Here is a 20,594-nt window from a genome sequence, read left to right as displayed (position 1 = left end):
CCTGCAATTAAAGTAGACTTCTTTTGATGCTAATGGAGGTTGTGCCTGTAAAAGGACAAACTGTCTTAAATTGGTTGCAGGTGACAGGGGTAAGTTCTGTACAACATCACCATAGTGCACCTCACTTCTACTCCTTAACCACCTTACACACATCTACCTGAGAACCCTTTTGGACCAAATCCTTAACAGACCTTGCATCCCTTCAAAAAGGTGAAGAATATTGATGAGGCAAAAATCTAAACATTACCCTAATGTATGGAAGCAAGAGAATTTAAATTGATCCATCTGTTTTGAATTAGGACAGCCTGTGGGCAAGACAAATTCATTTGGCTTGAACAGGTCAGCTTGAAATCCAATACACAGTTTTACTATTGTTAACCTAATACAGAGCAAATAGCAGGTGAGTGTGAGCAGGGCAGTTGTAATTCTATCAAGAACTGCTGGTTAGATCACAAACCATGAGCACAAAGCACGATTCACTAGAATTCTTGAACTGATTTATAGTCTTTTTCTTTAGAAATGGTCTGCAATTGGATCAGATCTGGGATCTGGGTCCATGCAAACTCCATACATCCCTAGCTGCATGCCATTGACCTCTTAAACTTCCCACAGCAGTAATCCTTTTGCCACTGGCCTCTGTCATCTTACAGTCATCGTCATGTCTTCCTCCTGCCACAGCCCTCTGTATTGTCTCCCTATTTTGTACTTCTCTCCTAAGCTCCTGACATTTTGCAAAACTTTTAAGTGACAGAAACAACCAAACATGCACTTGGTTTGATCACATTAGAAGACTTATTCACCCTCATGTCAATGTAATTGTAGCTAAGTGCCCTCCAGTCATCTAAACACAAGGTCCTAGTTATATTTTAACTTCACTGAATACAGGACTTTGTCCATAATTAAATGAAAAAAATGGGGAAGGGGAAAAACCTTCACAGAGAGAAATTCTCAAGAATCAAGGGAGGGTGTGGGGTGTTACATTCTGAAGACAAACATCGATCTTTATTTCCCTTCTTTGGATGGGAAAAAATATACCCCAAACCATTTTTGGCTCAAAACCTCAGCTCCTAGCTATGCTCACAGAATTCCAGAGAAGACCTACAGATCCCATCACAAAACTGGACTAGAAGTTGCTTTTATATTCAGTGAAAAAAATCACTTGTGCTTCCAGCCAGCTTTAACAATCATACACCCACTTGCTTAACATTTTGGTTGGCATGGTAGGAAAATGAAACATGAATCTTTCCATACGGTAATGAACAGGGTCAAGATGAAATGAGAGCCCAGTAGTGACTACAGCTGCTGCTACCTTCAGCATGGCTGAAGTGCGTGTCAAATTGATGTTTGGCTTTACATTTAGCAGCTTGATTTATGTAGTTTTGCGCATTTAATTTTAAATAATTGTTTGAGATCGCTCAAGTTTCAAATGCTTTGGGATGCAAGAAGTCAGCCAAGTGGTCATGATGGCTCTAGAGAGTCCACAGGCTGTGAAGAACAGGTAAGCATCTTTCCCCTGCTTCAAGCTGGGCCCCACTGGACACTGAGAAAGCCCTCCCTCATGACTGGATTGTGAATGTTGACCAGCTATTGAGGAGCAAGTTGGGGCTTGTGCAGTGTTCAGCAGATGCACAGTTAGAATGAAAACTTATTCATTTACCATAAACACAAGGCCGATGTCACAGCTGCACAGCTCAAGGGGCCATACATCAGCATGGGGGGCAGCAGTGCCAGGAGGAGCCATCAGGAGCCTCAGACCCTGAGCAGAACCATCTGTGGGATCAGATCAGTTTGGGGGCAGAACTATCTGCAGGATTGGGATCAGTTTGGGGACAGAACCATCTGTGGGATTGGGATCGGTTTGGGGGCAGAACCTTCTGTGGGAATCAGATCAGTTTGGGGGCAGAACTATCTGTGGGATCAGATCAGTTTGGGGGCAGAACCATCTGTGGGATCAGATCAGTTTGGGGGCAGAACTATCTGCAGGATTGGGATCAGTTTGGGGCTAGAACCATCTGTGGGATTGGGATCGGTTTGGGGGCAGAACCATCTGTGGGATCAGATCAGTTTGGGGGCAGAACTATCTGCAGGATTGGGATCAGTTTGGGGGCAGACCCATCTGTGGGAATAGGATCGGTCTGGGGGCAGCCATTGTTGATGTCCACCAAACAAAGCCTGCTGTGGGTGTCTGGACCTCTCACTGCTTCAAATATAACCCCAGGATAGGAGGGCTTGATAGATATTTAATATTCAGTGTTTATGATTGGCTGACTCTGCTTGGTGTAGTGAACATGGAAATCTATCAAAAATGTAGGACACAGAGAATACAGAAAATGTAATGCAAACACGTAATATACCAATTTTTCAGGGACTGCATGTTCAAAAGTATGTTTCTGAACTAGGTCAGGTTGCATATTTGAAATGCATTTTCTTGATGACCTCCTGAATCTTCTACTTATCTAGAATATAATAGTTCATCTGTTCAGTGGAGCTATTCAATGTGAGTTTATCACAGCTGTGCTTCATAAACTGTGGTGACTCTCCACCTGCTCCTGGCTGAAATTAGAGAGATTTCAAAATGGGAATTCCCTTTTTCTACCTTCACTCAATCTTACATTAAATATATAAATCATCTTCTCATTCTCTTTTTTATTTTCTTTTTCTTGATCACTGTAAAAACAGGGGGGAAGGGAAGGGAAGGGAAGGGAAGGGAAGGGAAGGGAAGGGAAGGGAAGGGAAGGGAAGGGAAGGGAAGGGAAGGGAAGGGAAGGGAAGGGAAGGGAAGGGAAGGGAAGGGAAGGGAAGGGAAGGGAAGGGAAGGGAAGGGAAGGGAAGGGAAGGGAAGGGAAGGGAAGGGAAGGGAAGGGAAGGGAAGGGAAGGGAAGGGAAGGGAAGGGAAGGGAATATTTACAAAAAATCAAAATCTAACACATTTTGGATTTAAGTTTTTCTTATTATGAATGTAATCATTAAGCAACTCAGAATGCTATTTTCATTATCATAAAATGGAAATATTTTCATATTTAAGTAATGTGAAAGAAAACTTCCAACTTCAATTTTAAGCTATACAGGCTTGTATGGCATAAAAACTGAAAAACCTTAGGACAAAAATCTATCATTACTTCTTTTAGCATAGGAATTAGAAAGGAATCTGAGGGTGTTATTATTAATTCTTTTTATTTCTGAGGGGTCTAGAAAGCCTACTCAGGAACAAGTTTTCCTTTGAACCAAACAGTACAAGAACAGAACAGAATAGACAGTCTCAGACCATACCTATGCAATCCAGTCATGCCTGTCACAGACAGCTATGAAGCTGTACTGACCCAGACTTGTACATCTATAAAAGGCAGTGAAAGTTTGTCTAGAAATACTTATTGAAGTCCTGGAAGCATTAAATATTTCATTAGCATAGTCCTGCGCTTGAGCTAATAAATTCTGCCTCTCAGTATTTGGAAGCCAGCTATCACCTTTAAATGAATTCTTATTCATACATATAATTTGAAAAAATGGCTGCATTAAAGGCTTTACTAAAACCAAAAGTAGTTTATTCCAGCTTTCACCTTTATCCTGTTGGCATCTCTGCCAGTGAAAAAGGTGTTCTTGCTGCCACCTTCAGATGAGCCTCCTGCTACTGCGGCTTGTCAGTGACCAAATATCTGCATGAGTCTGATGAGGGAATGGTGGGAGCAGCTGCACACGGGAAATGGGGAATACTGGAGCAGAATATGGAATGCAAACACTATACAGCAAAACATTTAATCTTGTGCCTATGGAAGAATTTTAGCATGTGATCTGAGTAATGCAGACTCTGCAAGCAGACTAGTCTGGGACAGATAAAAAATACCTCTTTTCAGAGTATGTGGGAAATTCATACCCACAGGAAGTCAGAAAATGAAATACTTGTGGACAGATTTTAAAGGATCATAAAGTTTTATGAGTTATAAAAGCTAAAACTAGGCCTTAGCTATTTAGTTCTGCTCAAAACTAAAATCAAAATAAGACTTTGGCTTGAATTATATTATAAATTAGAATAGATGGTAGAGTTACATTTTGGATCTGGTTATTCAGAGTTCAATGAACAGACTTGCATTAAACAACATATTTGATAAAAATTTAAGCTATATGTGCCTCAAAATGAGTAAGCAAATAGTCATTCTCCAAATCTTAAGGAACTCACACCACACAGAAAGGATTCTTAACTTCTAACACCATCTGTAAAGAATTACCAAGGTAGCAGTGAAAGTTACATGTCACATTGAATTCAGAAATCCATACTGAATATTCATATAGAATTTCAATAGAAATAGATTACTGAACCAATCCAGTGAGGAAAAATAATTTTTTCCACTGTCCTAGCATTTTAAATTGTGCATATTGGAAAAAATTCTTAATTTTACATTTACATTATGAAGCTGGTTTTTGGGGGTTTTTTTATGTGGCAGCAATAAAGTACATGAGAATAAATGTGCTTAACTTGAGAGATAAATTGAGCTGTGGGGTTTTGCCTTATCTAATCACAATACTGTATATATTTCTCAGTATTTTTGCTTCATAAGAAGCTCGGCTACCATTTCCAGCACTTCTGATATGAAAATCTTTATAGACTGTGATAAAAGCAAAACAAATGTCAGGAAAATATAGAAAAGTATTTTTTCTTATCTTGCAATAATATTATATAGAAATCACAGGCAGGAAAGTGCCATTTTGTGATATTTAACCTCTATATAAAGCCTCACTGGAGAAGAATATTGTTCATAACTGGAAATATTTCCTTAAATGCTATGGAAAAATTGTCATGTAAAGAGTTAAGCAGTGATAGATAGACCTCATTTAGGTATGGAAGGCAGAGCTAATATCTGCCACACTGATTAAAAATACTCAATTGCAGTTCTGTTCTTGTCTCCTTTCTGACTATTGTCTTCATGGCAATTCATCCATGTCTGTTACATTCTGAGTAAGATGAGGTAACTGTTAGCACCTTGTGTCTAACATCTGTGACACCCTTTGCACAGAAAGTTGAAAGCTGTGAGTGGCAGGCTTCATTCAGGACACTCACACACCAACAGAGTGCATCCAGCCAGGCTCAGACCATCTTTGGACTCCTCCCTCCACATGCATTCATATGTAGCAACATTTTGACAGAGTACAGAAACATGCTCTTCCCAGATTTCGGAGTCTATTCTTGTGGCTACCTCCAGCACAGAGAGTATCATTTCAGATTTGAGGCCAGGAATCTGTTCCTGTATATCTTTGTCATGTCATACTGGAGCTCAGAGTGGTACAGCCTGCATGCTGCATATTCTGATCCTCTTTCAAACTCTTAATACAATAGGGTCTCAAATACATTGTGAGCAGAAGAAAACAACCCCCCACATTCTATTTTGGTATGTTGAGCCTGAAGTCTATTGGCTGGGAGCTGTCATCAGACATGACCATATGTTACCCAACGGTATTACAAGTAAATCCTAATTGAGTGCAAATTGTGAAGATTAAAGTCATCTCAGATTTAGCTGTATTATGTTGAGGCAAATGTGTTTCAAAGTCCTGTTTAAAATGCTGGCAATTCTCAGCACAGAAATTAAAAAGCTGTCATTACCTTGGATTTTATGAGCTGTGCTAAATGTCTGGAGTTCCTTGTTTGGAACCCTGTGTCATAGAATGTATGAACAGTCCTTTGCAGCTCTGACTAAAAAACACCAAAGACAATGTATTGTCAACAACTGTTGAAAGAATATTAAATATTGATACAACTTAGTCAGTGAAGAATCTCCTGGTATAAGCTCTTCATAAATAATGGTAAAAGGCAGGATCATTGCTGTTCTAACTGTGGTAAAAATCAGTATTGCATTTAAGCTACCCACTTCCAGGATAAGCCAGGACCAGTTTGCAACAGGCAGTACACTACCTTTTGGAAACAATTTACTGCTATAAAGATCTTCCTTGATGATTGGAGTTCATTACTGTTTCATAAGAGGCCTGTGAAGTAGTAAGGAGCTGAACTTCATCTATTGGTGCACTTTGGATGATGCACTACATTTTAATGAGATTAAAGGTTTAATGCAGATAAGAGATCTGTTCAGTGCACCTGGATTCAACACAGGGATTTCAGTGTGATTCAGAGTCATTGGGGAGCTATGTTCATCCTGACCGATAAGAGCTTCTGACTTCTTTTCTATTCCGTACAACGACAAAATGACCAGGACACATTTCTTGCTGTTTTCAGCACTGATCATATGCAGCATACCTGCTGAGGAAATCTTTCAGCCAACTCTAGTGCTGGACATGGCTAAAGTCCTTCTGGACAATTACTGCTATCCTGAAAACCTAGTGGGAATGCAAGAAGCCATTGAACAAGCAATCAAGAGCGGAGAGATCCTGGACATCTCAGACCCAAAACTGCTGGCCAGCGTCCTGACAGCTGGAGTGCAGGGTGCTCTGAATGACCCGAGACTGGTGATTTCCTACGAGCCATTGCCACATGCAGTTCCCAAACAAGAAGCTGAGGGTTCCCCTACCCGTGAGCAACTCCTGAGTCTTATTGAGCATGTGATCATGTATGACAAGCTGGAAGGCAATGTTGGCTACCTGAGGATTGATTATATCATAGGAGAGGAAGTTGTGCAGAAAGTTGGAGCCTTTCTGGTGGACAAGGTCTGGAAGACACTGATAGACACATCTGCCCTGGTGATAGATCTTCGTCACAGCACTGGGGGACAGATTTCTGGCCTCCCCTTCATCGTCTCGTACTTACATGAACAAGACAAGAGACTGCATGTTGAGACTGTATACAATCGTCCCTCCAACACCACCACAGAGATATGGACACTGCCAAAGGTGTTGGGAGAGAGGTACAGCAAAGACAAGGATGTCATTGTTCTGATCAGCCATCACACCACAGGAGTGGCTGAAGATGTGGCTTACATCCTCAAGCACATGAACAGAGCTATCACTGTTGGAGAGAAGACAGCTGGGGGCTCACTGGACATCCAGAAGCTGCGTATTGGTCCTTCCAATTTCTATATGATGGTTCCTGTGTCACGATCTGTGAGCCCCTTGAGTGGGGGTGGACAGAGCTGGGAAGTGAGTGGGGTGATGCCGTGTGTGGCTACTGAGGCAGAGCATGCCTTGCAGAAATCCTTGGATATCCTGGCAGTGCGCAGAGCAGTGCCTGGCACCATTAGTCACCTCAAAAACATATTAAAGGACAATTACAGCTTAGTGGAGAGAGTGCCTGCTCTGCTGCGGCGCCTGGCCACCTCTGACTTCTCTTCTGTGCAGTCATCTGAGGACTTGGCCACCAAACTCAACACTGAGTTGCAGGCCTTATCTGACGACCCCCGCCTGACGGTCCGAGTCATGATGCCAGGTGAAGCTGCTGATCCCCCAGCTGAGAAGCCAGTTGGAATGGCAGCTGACTTACCTGACAATGAGCAGCTGCTGCACGCCTTGGTGGATACCGTCTTCAAGGTGTCAGTGTTGCCTGGCAATATTGGCTACATGCGCTTTGATGAATTTGCAGATGCCTCTGTGCTTGTAAAGCTGGGGCCTTACATTGTACACAAAGTGTGGGAACCCCTTCAAAACACAGAGAACTTGATCATGGACCTACGTTATAACGTTGGAGGCCCTTCCTCCTCTGCTGTGCCTGTGCTACTCTCCTATTTTCAGGATCCTGCTGCTGGTCCTGTCCATCTCTTCACAACGTATGACAGACACACCAACCGTACCCAGGAGCACAACAGCCAGGCAGAACTGCTGGGCCAGTCCTATGGGGCCAAGCGTGGCATCTACCTGCTCACCAGCCACCACACTGCTACAGCTGCTGAGGAGTTTGCTTACCTCATGCAGTCCCTGGGCCGTGCCACGCTGGTCGGGGAGATCACAGCAGGAAGCCTCTCGCACACCCGGACCTTCCCTCTGCTGCAGCCCGGGCCGGGAATAACCCGCGGCCTGACTATCACAGTTCCTGTTATCACCTTCATTGACAACCACGGGGAAAGCTGGATGGGTGGAGGAGTTGTTCCTGATGCCATAGTGTTGGCTGAGGATGCACTGGAGAAGGCTGAAGAAGTGCTGGCCTTCCACAAGAACATGGGAGTGCTTCTGGAGGGTACCGGGCAGCTTCTGGAGGCTCACTATGCCATCCCAGAGGTGGCTGCTAAGGCCAGCGCTATGCTCAGCACCAAACGGGCCCAAGGAGGTTATAGATCAGCTATAGACCCCGAGACTTTGGCTTCCCAGCTCACCACTGACTTGCAGGAGGCCTCTGGAGACCACCGGCTTCATGTCTTCCACAGCCATGTGGAACCAACACCAGAAGAGCAGATTCCCAATGTGATTCCCAGCCCTGAAGAGCTGAGCTACATCATTGAAGCCCTCTTCAAAATTGAGGTATTGCCAGGGAACCTGGGCTACCTTCGTTTTGATATGATGGCTGAGGCAGAGACAGTGAAGGCCATTGGGCCACAGCTGTTGCAGATGGTATGGAACAAGCTGGTGGACACGGATGCCATGATCATCGACATGAGGTACAACACAGGTGGCTACTCCACTGCCATCCCAATACTTTGCTCCTATTTCTTTGACCCCGAGCCTCGGAAACACCTCTACACTGTCTTTGATCGTAGTACCTCCCGCAGCACAGAGGTGTGGACTCTCCCCCAGCTCACTGGCAAGAGATATGGCTCCCTCAAGGACATCTACATCCTAACAAGCCACATGAGCGGCTCAGCAGCTGAAGCTTTCACTCGCTCTATGAAGGACCTGCACCGGGCCACTGTTGTCGGTGAGCCCACAGTCGGCGGATCCCTCTCAGTGGGCATTTATCGTGTTGGGAACAGCTCCCTGTATGCCTCCATACCCAGCCAAGTGGTGCTCAGCCCAGTCACTGGAAAAGTATGGAGTGTGTCTGGGGTGGAGCCACACATCACCATTCAGGCCAGCGAAGCCATGGCTGTAGCTCAGCACATTGCCAACCTGCGTGCCCGGGTGCCACAGGTACTGCAAACTGTGGGCAAGCTTGTGGTAGATAATTATGCCTTTGTGGACATTGGGTCTGTTATAGCATCCAACCTCACAAAAAACATCAACAAAGACAATAAAAGGATCAATACAGAGGAAGAACTTGCTGGGAAGGTGACTGCCATCTTACAAGCTCTTTCTGATGATGAACACCTGAAATTACTCTACATCCCTGAACATGCCAAGGACAGCATCCCAGGGTTCATGCCAAAACAGGTACAGCTCTCTCATACTCAGCTATAGAGATGGCAGCTGGAATGGGAGCGTTAAGTCAGATACCTTATCTTTTTCCTAGCCCAAAACATCCAGATTTACCTGTACCCAGAGGAGAAGCCAATGCCCAAGTAGGTTTTGTGGGCTGAGCTGCCTCTGACACTTAGGGGAGTAGCTTGGGGAATTAGATGGTAGTTCTGGATGCGTAGATTTTGGAAACAAACTTCAGGCTGTGAATTTCAGTTGCCATATCCTACAAGCAAAAATGTAGGGTTTCAGAGTTAGAGGTAAGATATCTCATTGTTTCTATGATCCCTCCTCTTTCAATGATGCAGCTTTTACAGCTGTAATTAATTCAGAAACTCTCTGGTTTCAAACCCAGGTTGTAATTTGAGGGAAGTTTAGTTGGACTAGAGTAAATGCATACAACTCACTAAACATGCAGCCATGTGCTCTTTGATGGACCTCTCTATATAAAATTGTAGCAGCTGACATCTATTACACCAGAATAATAAGCAACTCCTTTGATAGTTGCAGTGGAAAGTTGTTCTAATTGTATCTCATGCTCAGCATCCGACAGTTTCCCAGTGACCTAGAAATATTTTGGAAGAAGTATCTGGGTGGAAGTTAGGTGACCCCAGGGAGAAATTGATTTTTAATAATCTACTTTTGCCCTTGCTGTGTGGTTTGCATAACAGTCTGTGCTTTGTTCTGAGCCCGAGTGTTTATACACTGGTCTGCCTTGGCAATCTTTCTTGTTCATTGTTGTGCTGGAGGGAGCTCCCAGGAGCACTTGTTAAAATTCCATCTTCAAATTAAATAGAGGGTTAGGATAACCTGATCCCTTTCTTGGATGGAGTTAGCTGCTTTCTGGCTACTGCACTAGCAGGGCTATCAGAGACGTATTTTCTCCAGGGACTCATAAAATTACTTTTGAAGAGAATGCATTTGCCTTTGCAATGAACCAGAGTAGACCAAGTGTCAGGTAACTATTAAATGTTTCCTGGGGGAGGAAATCCGTGGACTTCCACACTCTGAAATTTTTGGCATGCATGATTTAAAGTGGCCACGACCTTTGTGGTATTATCACAAATACTAAGGTAAAGGACAAAATCTAGGCATTGCCAGGGATGGATTTTTTTTTTCAAGTTTGTTAACCAAGAGATGCTGTCCCCATTCTTGCCTCTAAGATAAAATGGAAATAATTAATTAAAGGAGTTTTCTATTCCAGCACTCTCCTTCTTAACTTGGTTGTGTGAAGAAAACTTCACTCTAAAGATATTTCAATGCATTTGACTAGAGTCAAAGCAGAGTTCCATGCTCAGCTATTATCAACATACCAGTAGCAACACATCATAATTTCTCCCCATTCTACAGCATGGAAAAATCTTGTAAATTAGTCACTGCATTCATTGAAGGTTGTTAATGAATACTCTTGGTGGCTTTCACTTGTTCAGATCTTACTTTATTCAGACCTTAAACGTCAAGAACACAACATAGGGGACAAGTATCTTATTTGTCACATGACATAAAATTCTGATCCTGATAGAGCTAGTGAAGAAATGCCATTATGTTATTCAATGCCTCTGTTTTACCATAGTTCTTTGCCAAGCAAAATGATTGGGAGAGGTAAGGGACTCATCTATAAGAAGGAAATCGCATCAATGTGCATGAAAATTAGGACAAATGTGGAATTTCTCCAAGGTGAAATAATATATAAAGAGCAGAGAATCACATCTCTTATGAGACTAAAATGGTTTCCAGAGGCAGAAGCATTCCCTCATACTGCTGGAGGAAATGGGGAGTCAGACAAGAGAGCATTGAGATGTTGATGAAGACACTGAGGTCATTAAAGGATTTTCCTTGAGATGGAGGTAAAAGAAAATTCTCCCATTCTACAGAGCCCTGGGCAGCAAGAGTACCTTCACCTCCTGTTTTGTTTTTGCAGCCGTAAGAGGAATGCTTTCTGTGGAACATTTCAGAATACCCAGGAGAGCAAATACCTTTAGAGTACAGTGAAGCATATATGATGGAAGTACCTGCATTTGTAAATTTAAGAAAAATTAAATTCAGCAGCCCAATACGTGGACATAGTGGCTCTCTTGATCTATATCACATTATTCCTTAAAAACCCAAGAGGTAGTTTTTCTCTTGTGCTGCCTATCTTCCAAACCACCCTCTCCCTTGACAGTGGAATTTTACTGTTAATGACCTTGATGGTGAAGCAGATCCAACACAATTAACACAGTGAGGATGAATAACTACAGGAAGGATGGGATGGGACATGGGAGACAGACAAGTGAAATGCATGCAGACCTGTGCATCTGCTGCACTAGAATAGCTGCTGAAGCATAGTACAGAGGAGTGAATATGTCTCCTCTAAGCAGCAGCAAGGTCACTGCTAGTCAGAGCTGTCAGCTGCATAAATGCCACTTTGCAAAGTCAGACTTCCTTGAGACAAATTTTGTCTATGTTTTTTGTGATCCAGAAAATAACATTTTGCTTATAAGGCAGAGCTCTGTAAACTTGCTGACCTGCAGCTTAATAATCCTTGCTTCTTATTCTTCTGTCTCTCTCTCTCCCTCTATAGTCAAACCTTCCTCTACATACTGAAACATTTGTGTTTGTGACTGTCTACCTATGGAAGAACTGCTGCCTGATTATAGCATAAGGTTTATGTCCATTTTAAATCATGAGGAGTCTCCCTGAGTAATTATTTTGGGCCATTCTTAATGACCAAATACTATTAGGGCAGTCTTTACACCTAACGGATTTTTTGTAATGACAGTTTCGATAAACAGCTGAAAATGATCAGAATATCACACAAAAACTAATATCAGAATAAAAGGCAAAAAATCAAATACTAATCCTTTGTAAAGAGAGATTTTTCTTGCATTTCAAGTCCTTCTGTTTCCAGATGATTAATATTTATATATAGGAGGGTATTACACTTGCTGAAGGAGGCAATAGTTAGAGATGTTTCACCAGAAAGAAGTACAGTTTATTTGTATCCCTTCATAAATGAGTGAAATCAAAATAGACAGCCTCCAAGTGTCAAAATAAATAATCAAATTCCTACATCTGTTGCTAAAAAGTGGAAAAAGAATTGTTGTAGGCCCATCTGATGTTGATTTATATCAACAAAATCACACTAAAGACAATGGTATTATGCAAGTTTATGCAAGAGAAAAATACCTCATAACTCTCATTGGCTCTTCACCTTTTGCAATCTTTGCTTGCTTGTTTCTGCGGTGACAGTTGTTCACTGCACAAATCTGGGAGAAAAGTAGCTTGTTAGGGGGAGTCCTGTAAAAATGTAAATGGGTTCTTCAGAGTTCATAACCTGAGCACAAGTCAATAGGGTCAAGCTGTTGCAGTAAATACTTATCATCATCAAATTGGAATGGATAAGGAAGAATATAATCAGGAAGACATGAAATCTTTTGCTACATTTAGCTCTAAAGAAAATTCATCTAGAGTATAATATGTAAGGTTTTGGTTAATGGTTTTCTGGAAGGATGTGGCTCAAGTATGGAGACAGCAGAAAAGAGGGACAGGAGTAAAGAGAGTAATTAATAAAAGTAGCCTTCAAAAAGTTTAAAATATTTGAGTTGTTTATTCCAGAGAGAAGAAAACTGAGAGGACACATGAAAACAGTCTTGAGATACGTAAGAGACTGTTTCAAATATGAAAAGAATAATCTCTTCCCATGTCCATAGTAAATAGGCCAAGAAGCAATGCACTTAAACAGTACAAAGTTACAACTTAGACTGTTTACACTAGATCTTAAAAACATCTTTCTAATAGTAAGGCTGGTGACGTACTAGGGTGGAAATCACCCAGTAAATGTGTGTTGTTAAGAGCAAGTGAGAATGAGCTGTCAGGGCTAGAGCTGAGCCTGCTCAGTCCTTGAGCTGGGGGCCTGATGAACAATTTCATTCCAGCTTGCGAGGGTACACAAGGAACCCAAATGTTCTGAGAAAAGTGCAGCCCTGCCACTCAGCCCTCCTGATCTCATGGTTCTTAAAATAATCTCAGGGTTTGCAATGGTATTGCAAGGGTGTTTGCTGATAATATTTTAACAGCCAGCAGTTGACAGCACTAGCATCCATAATGGAAGTCAGAGTTATCTTACATTGGTCAACACAAAAATAGCCATGGAAAAACAGGTTCCATCTAAATAGAAAAAAACAAGGGAGATATGAGAAAAAAGAAAAGAGGGAAGAGAAGCACATTTAGAAAAGTGGTTTGCCAATGTCTAGGGTTTGTGTTGGAATCAGGGATCAAACTCCATGCCAAGTCCTAAGGCAGAATTCTAATGTCCTATTTTGTGTGACATCATGTGTTTTACTTACACCACTCACCTGTGAAAGGGGTCTGCAGAATAGGACTGCAGACCCTTATATAGTTAATGAAAAAACATTTTTCCTTAGTTTAAAGTGGAGTTAGCTTGGAGGTCCTTTAGTGTAGCCACGTTGCTTACAGTGTGCACCTGAGGGTTTATATTCAACAACAAGTCATTTGTATGTAAACACTGTCTGACTGAGCAGCAGATCTTACTTTCAGCTGCATCCTGTCCCAGCTTGTCCTTGGCCAGCAAACAGAGCCCTGCCTTCCAAAGGAGAGTGTGTGGTTCCATCCTGAAGCTTGATTTACCTCCTTAGGTACCATTTACCTCCTTACTGGCATGTGGCCCACGTGGCAGTGTCATGAACCTGCAGTTTTGCAGGGCAGTAACTCTCTAATATCAGTCACTGGCTCCTCACCTCTTTTGCTGAAAGATTCCCTGGCACCCCAAAATTACATTCTGAGAGCTTTTCAGCTGAATTCTCTGCAGTTGCAGAGTGCCCTGGTGCCTGCCCAGTTCTGTGGCATGCTGTAGACGGGGAGAGCACCTCCGGCACATGGCTCAGGCTGACTCCTCGTTCTTTTGAGTGTAAAAGCATGGATTGTCTGGGGATGAGCGACGGCAGAGGACAACTGATTAAAAACAAGGTATAACACCATTTTCACAGCAACCCTGAGGACAAAAGACCAAATGGCCATATGACCATAAGTCATATGTATTCTAAATTCTTATCTCAAGCTGAGGGAGACCATTCCATTTTCAGATCCTGCATACAAATAAAAGTTCAGCAATAGGAGCTGGCTGTGTCTCAATGCATACAGGGGTTACTAGGAGAACTTTATTGGGCTACACATTGCTGCTAAAAAATGTCTGCTCTTTAATAACATAAGCTAAGCAAAATTAAATTAATCACAACCTAACACGTGAGGCTCCAGGCACGTGGCCACCACACATGAGATTTAACATACCTGCTTCATGAGCATCCTAGCACATGCCCCACACATCAGGCTCCTCTCTCTCGCAGGGACTGGGTCACAAAGAGGGGCTGGGGCACTCGCACCTGCAGCCAGCAGCTGTTTGTGCCATGAGGCCAACCAAGAGATTATGGAAGTCCCAGGTGCTGAGTTTAGAAACAACTCTAAAGGCAACGTGTGGGCTTGGGTGGCAGGCCTGGGATCTGTGCTGCAGGCTGGGATTGCTCTTGCAGCCTCTTTGCTTCAAGGAAATTCTTATATTTTTGAAAAAGAAACTGAGCTCTGGGATATAGGAGGCTGATCCGGATTCTGGGTGTTATTGATAAACCTTATCCTGTGCAAAAATTCATCAGGCAATGCTAACCTATGCTTAGTGTGCAAATATACTGTAAAATTTATTATGTTTTTCAAACTTGGTCACATTCCTCACACATATCCCACCTGGATTAAACACAACCCACATAATTTTGTGTTAAACTAGTGCCAGCAAATGATTTGTTTTGTTTTTCTGTACTCTTTCAGATCCCTCCACCAGAAGTATTTGAAGATTTGATTAAATTTTCATTCCACACAAATGTATTTGAAAACAACATTGGCTATCTGAGATTTGATATGTTTGGAGACAGTGAACTTCTAACCCAGGTGTCTGACCTAATGATAGAGCATGTTTGGAAGAAGATTGTTCACACAGATGCATTAATCATAGACATGAGGTAAACCTTTGAATGGCAAATAACCAAAGCTCTTTCAAAGCAGCATTTTATTTGTAACAGTGAATTAGCTTTACATGGCTTGCTGTCCTGTTTACAGGCTAACATTGCTAGGATTGAATGAGAAAAGGAAAACAGCCAAGGAAAATAATAACAGTCTGGAAGTATATCTCAAGATAAATTGTATTATCACTTGAGATGTTTAGAACTAAGTAGGCAAATTTAGGGAATAGTTTGCAGAATGAAAATCTGGACCTTACATGTGTTTTATTTCTCTAATCTAACTCTCCGTGTGCCACATATATATAAAAATAAATCTTTTACTTCATGTAGTGTACTTCAAGTGATTCAACAGTCAAAAAGACAGACCCCGTTTAAGGCTGTGGCATTTAATTTAATTTAATTTAATTTAATTTAATTTAATTTAATTTAATTTGCCATATCTGCAGTGCTAAATAATTCTGGGCAAGCAGGTCTGTCCAGAATGGGCCCTGTGCACAGAGGAACTCAGAGGTCCTGTAGCCCTCCTGGGCCCTGCTGCACCAAGCTGCAGCGTCGTGCACCTTCTCTCTCTGCTTAGAATTCTGCTGGACACTCCAGTATGTCAACAGTGCTCCAAATCTTATGAGCCATAAGATGTCATCCATTTGTCACCAGCTATCAAAGCAGACCAATATAAAAATGTACATATCCTGAACAATATTTAGGGAAGTAATTCCTTTGTTATGGTCCAGAGCTAATGTGTGTGAGCCAAGAAGATTACAAATATAAACCAAAGAGGGACTTTGTAAGAACTTGGTTTTAATGTTAGAACCACTTGCATCTATGGTTATCACAGGGCTCTTAATATTTGGTAATCTTCTTAATATTCTTGTGGGATTTTCAGCGTAGGGCAGAAAAGTTGAGCACAGTGATGAGAACAGAGATCTCACTGTGTGAGCACAGAAGAGGCAAGGCAGCAACCAACATAACACACCCATGACTGAATTTGAATTCAGCAAAAGCTCCACCATCTTCCACTAGACTTGAGATAGCATTGGGACTTTCGTCTTTCTCACCCCAGGTTTCTCCCAACCTAAAAATTTCAGGGCTGAGAGCACTGAAACAGCAAATATGAAATCACATCTCAGGTACCAAATGGCATCATTATAGCTCTTGTCATGTGTTGTTTGGTTTTGATTTATTCTTTTACTATTTAATGAATTTTCAGTCCTTTGAATGCACATAAAAGACCCAGTCTCTGAAGGCATATAAAACCCTAATAAATCCTTCTAAAATTTTCTGTTAGCTAATCTTATAATTTTAAGACTGATGATTTAAATTTTGCATAGGATTAATTGTAATGAATAATGTTTCTCATTTTACAAGTTGCCCTCCCTGAAACAGCTGGGTCACTCATGAACTTCATATTTGGATAATTTCAATTTTGCATGGGATTAACCAGAATTCACTATGTCTCTCACCTTGACAGTCCCCCTTCACAGAACAGCTGTGCTAGTAACGAACTTCATCTTTTTAACCCTCTCAGCATTGATAGGAGACACTGATAAACTAAAAGGCCTCCCTAAGGTCACACATGACATCTGTAAGAAGGAGTACTAGCATCCTAGAGTTAAGTTAAAACTCTGGCACCTGCTCAGTCGTTATTACTGACTAAAGTGTCACTGTCTGCAAGGGGAGTGTTCCAGCACTGCCCGGCTTGCCACCACCTGCAGCACTGGTGGCACCTGTGTGAGCTGGGCCCTGCTGGGCTGGGCTGGCTCTGCTGGGCTGGGCAGCAGCAGCACCACTATCACGGCACCACTGGGGACACGCTGGAGATGGCTCTTTAACTTCCAGCCAGTCACACTGTCAGTCATACAGCTCCCAAATGCTGAAGAATAAAGACTTCACTCTTCAGAACAAAGGCATCCTGGATTGTGGGATCCTTTCCTGGAGGTGAAAAGTCATAGCCATAGATTGAACTGAATAAAGTCATTTTTCAGCAGGTCTTTGCTGGAATACCTGTGCTGGGTACTCCTAAAATCACCTACAGGAAAGCACTGAATCCACACTATCAGTAAATAGAGTACAAACATTTCTAGAGCTGTGTGTGCTCTAGTATTAGTGAAAAGTCACAGGCAAAAATGTTTTGGTAGTTAATTGTGTGTGTTCATATCAGGAGTTCTCCAATGACAGGCTCTTCAGTAAAATTAATCTTCAGAGACTGCTATGGAATTGAACTGCAACCAAAGTTTTCAATTATGAGTGTACTAAATGAAGTAACTAACACAATCTTAAGGCACAAAAAAAGACCTCAATAAAACCACTAAGTTTTCTCATTTTGTGTAGCAAAAATAAGAACACAACAGTTCTACAAATATATGTTGCTTTAATTGGAATGTACTTTTATTTATTAGGGCTTAGGTTTTCACTCCTTGCTGCCTGTGTCAGGAACAGAATGGATTACCCAGAGGAGAATAACAAGAATCTGATGTTTCTCTGCAGATCCAGAGTCTTTGCTTACTTTCTGATTTTTTTCTAGGTAACATCAAGAAAAAGAATAAACTTTTAAGTTTTGTGTTTGCTTTGGAAGTTAGTTGTGGGCAATAACAGTCTGACACTTTTAGACAGGATTTTGCTTATCTGATAGACATGCAAATGCTGATAGGGGAGAATGACTATAAATATATCAAAATGTAGCCATAAGCCTTTTTGAGACTGATATTAGGAACAATACTTGGGAGATTTACTGCCTGACACAAATTTTTACTTGTTTCCTTAATATGTTTAATTTTTGAAAAGGTACAATATTGGAGGCTCCACTACACCTATAGCAATCCTATGCTCCTATTTCTTTGATGAAGGACACCCAATTCTCTTGGACAAAGTTTATGACAGACCCAGTGACTCAGTAAAGGAAATATGGACCCAGCCTCAGCTCAAAGGTAAATGACAATTTATTTTCAGCATAGCTTTTCATTTCAGATGTCTCTCCTTGTAATTTTAAAGTGAGCCATTAAATCCTGTAACTTAGTTGGTAGAAGCACCTGCCATGATCAGCTCAAGCTGTGTAAAGAATGTAGAAACAAAAAACGTCCATTTCAGCCATGTCACTCAATGCCATCTACAAATAAACAATTTATCATTCCTTGAAATAGGCTATGTTAGGCACAGAGGTCTGTAAATTGGTCCCCAGAAGTTCAGCCAAATACTGTGTACAGCAGCTATAACTTGTTGCTTTTAAAAGTTGCTAAAATTAAAAATTAATCCAGTGTTGCCTGGACCTCTAGTAAGGTCTCTTCCAACACTCCCATACAGTTTTATTCATTGTCCCTACCACCTACTTGCATCATCCTCTACATCAGTAGATGAAAGCACCATAATACCCCAGTTTGTCCAGACAAGAGAAAGAAAAACACCAGATTTTGTACATCTAGGTGAGTTTGAAGCATTTGGCAATGAGTCACACACACCCCACACATACCGTGCCCCAGTTTGTGGAAGCTGAAAGGATGCTGCAAGATGCAGAAACAGAGCTCTTCACTGCTCATAGGCTGCAGTTAGAGTGCTAAGAAGCCTAAAACATGGGAGTTAATTATTTCCCCCTCTTAAGCTAAGACAGCAGCAAAAAAGTTAACGGTGTGTGCAGTTGTTGGCCTGGATCATGCTGAAATGGTTAAATTCTGTCCCAGTCTGCAGGGTCCATCTATTTTCCCAGGCAGTCAGAGGTGGGTTGTGCTTAGGGATATGATTTCTATGGACACACTCCAGTTCCCATCAAAGAGAACTGGCAGACTCATATTAACTTCAAAGGACCTGGATTTGGTCCTGTATTATATAGATCTACTGTGAAAAGAGTATTTTAATGGTTATTATGTTTATAGTGAAATGAGAAGACAAAAGATGGTGTGAAAATTAATTACCATGCTGTTGGGCCCCTCTCTTAGAATTTAGCATGAGAATTATATGTCATACTATTACTTACTCATAAATTGACATTTTTAGAGCAGTTTACTTTTCAAGCTATCAAGTCCTAGTTGTTATCCATCAGTCACCTTTTCAAAAAAACTAAACTATCGAAAAGTATGTAGCATGTTCAGATATATTGAAAATAAGTTTCAAAGCCCTTCCTATTCCTGTCAGCTGTTTTATGTAAGAAAATCAGATACTTGGCTCAGACCCTAATAATAAAGGGGTATTTGTTGAAGGGTTTGGGACAAAGGTCATGTATAGGGACAAAGGCCATTTACAAGCTATAAAAAAACTGTGGGAAACCAGTGTAATTGTAATTTCATAAAATAATGCCTGCACGGTTGCAGGCCAAGCTCTATGACAGTCGTGTTCCTAGAGCAGGGATGAGGGTGAAACTGAAGATGCTTCTGGATGAGTTTTGACTACTCCTGCTGCAATGGTGAAAAATGTCATTTTTCTCACGTGTCTATTCCGCTATTCTGATGAGATCTGGAGCTCCTGTAAAAGTCAAAGCCACAGAAGAGTTAACAGTAGTAATCATGAGCTGGCTTCTCTCCTCATGGAGCTCATAGCCAGAAGCTGATGGCACAAGAGCACCACAGAGGGTGACAGCCTTTTATACAGCATATAGTCTGGGCTAGTGTTGAATAGACTTTAATACTCTCATAGGCACAAAGTAAATTTCCAAACTTCTTGGGTTGTTAATAGCAGGTAGGGAGCAAATCCTCTATCTTGGCTTCTACTATACAAATAAATCTCTGAAAATGGATCCATTTCTGATGGGTTTTTTCCTATCTTACAGGGGAGAGGTATGGCTCTCAGAAGGGGCTGGTGATCCTTACCAGTGCTGTGACAGCTGGGGCTGCTGAAGAGTTTGTGCACATAATGAAGAGACTGAGCAGAGCTCTCATCATTGGGGAGCAGACCAGTGGTGGCTGCCATTCCCCACAGACATATCAGGTAGATGAAACCAACTTCTACATTGTCATCCCCACCTCCAGATCAGTCATCTCTGCAGACAGCCCCTCTTGGGAAGGGAAAGGAGTCCTTCCTCACATAGAAACACCAGCTGAAACAGCACTCATCAAAGCAAAGGAGATGCTCAGTGCTCATCTACACAGCTCTAGATAGCCCAGTGGAGGAACACAGACCTAGTTCTTATGAAAAGAAAGCTAGCTACCCAAATGTAAAGCCTAGAAAGAAGTGGGAGCTTCGTTTCAGTCTCTATGGTCAGTGATTGGGTCCCTGTACATAGCTCAAGTGACTCCTTCCAACATGCTGGCATTTTTCCCCACTCTGTGCAACCCAGCTCTTTCTGTGTGTGATTGAAATACTTGAATAATTCCCTGGGGTTTCTGGATTCCTCTCCTGCAGTCA

At 41.9% G+C, this 20,594-nt stretch overlaps 1 protein-coding gene across 1 annotated transcript; it reads left to right on the top strand.

Moving 5' to 3' along the window:
* Nucleotides 1-6,189: 6,189 nt before the first annotated feature.
* On the top strand, nucleotides 6,190-20,348 carry RBP3 (retinol binding protein 3). Its single transcript, XM_058810851.1, has 4 exons — nucleotides 6,190-9,234; nucleotides 15,076-15,266; nucleotides 18,048-18,190; nucleotides 20,020-20,348. The coding sequence occupies exons 1-4, from the start codon at nucleotides 6,190-6,192 to the stop codon at nucleotides 20,346-20,348; spliced, it is 3,708 nt and encodes a 1,235-aa protein (XP_058666834.1).
* Nucleotides 20,349-20,594: the final 246 nt, after the last annotated feature.

Source organism: Ammospiza caudacuta, chromosome 9 (genome assembly GCF_027887145.1).
Source record: "Ammospiza caudacuta isolate bAmmCau1 chromosome 9, bAmmCau1.pri, whole genome shotgun sequence".
NCBI classification, from domain to species: domain Eukaryota; kingdom Metazoa; phylum Chordata; class Aves; order Passeriformes; family Passerellidae; genus Ammospiza; species Ammospiza caudacuta.
Note: the sequence above shows the minus strand (reverse complement) of the source record. Positions and strands in the feature narration are given on the sequence as shown.

Bases quoted from the DNA above. Each gene is read 5' to 3' on its own strand.
- RBP3 (XM_058810851.1), top strand. From the start codon at position 6,190: ATGACCAGGACACATTTCTTGCTGTTTTCAGCACTGATCATATGCAGC. The intron at 9,235-15,075 runs GTACAGCTCTCT...GTACTCTTTCAG, and splicing joins CAGGGTTCATGCCAAAACAG to ATCCCTCCACCAGAAGTATT. The intron at 15,267-18,047 runs GTAAACCTTTGA...ATTTTTGAAAAG, and splicing joins GCATTAATCATAGACATGAG to GTACAATATTGGAGGCTCCA.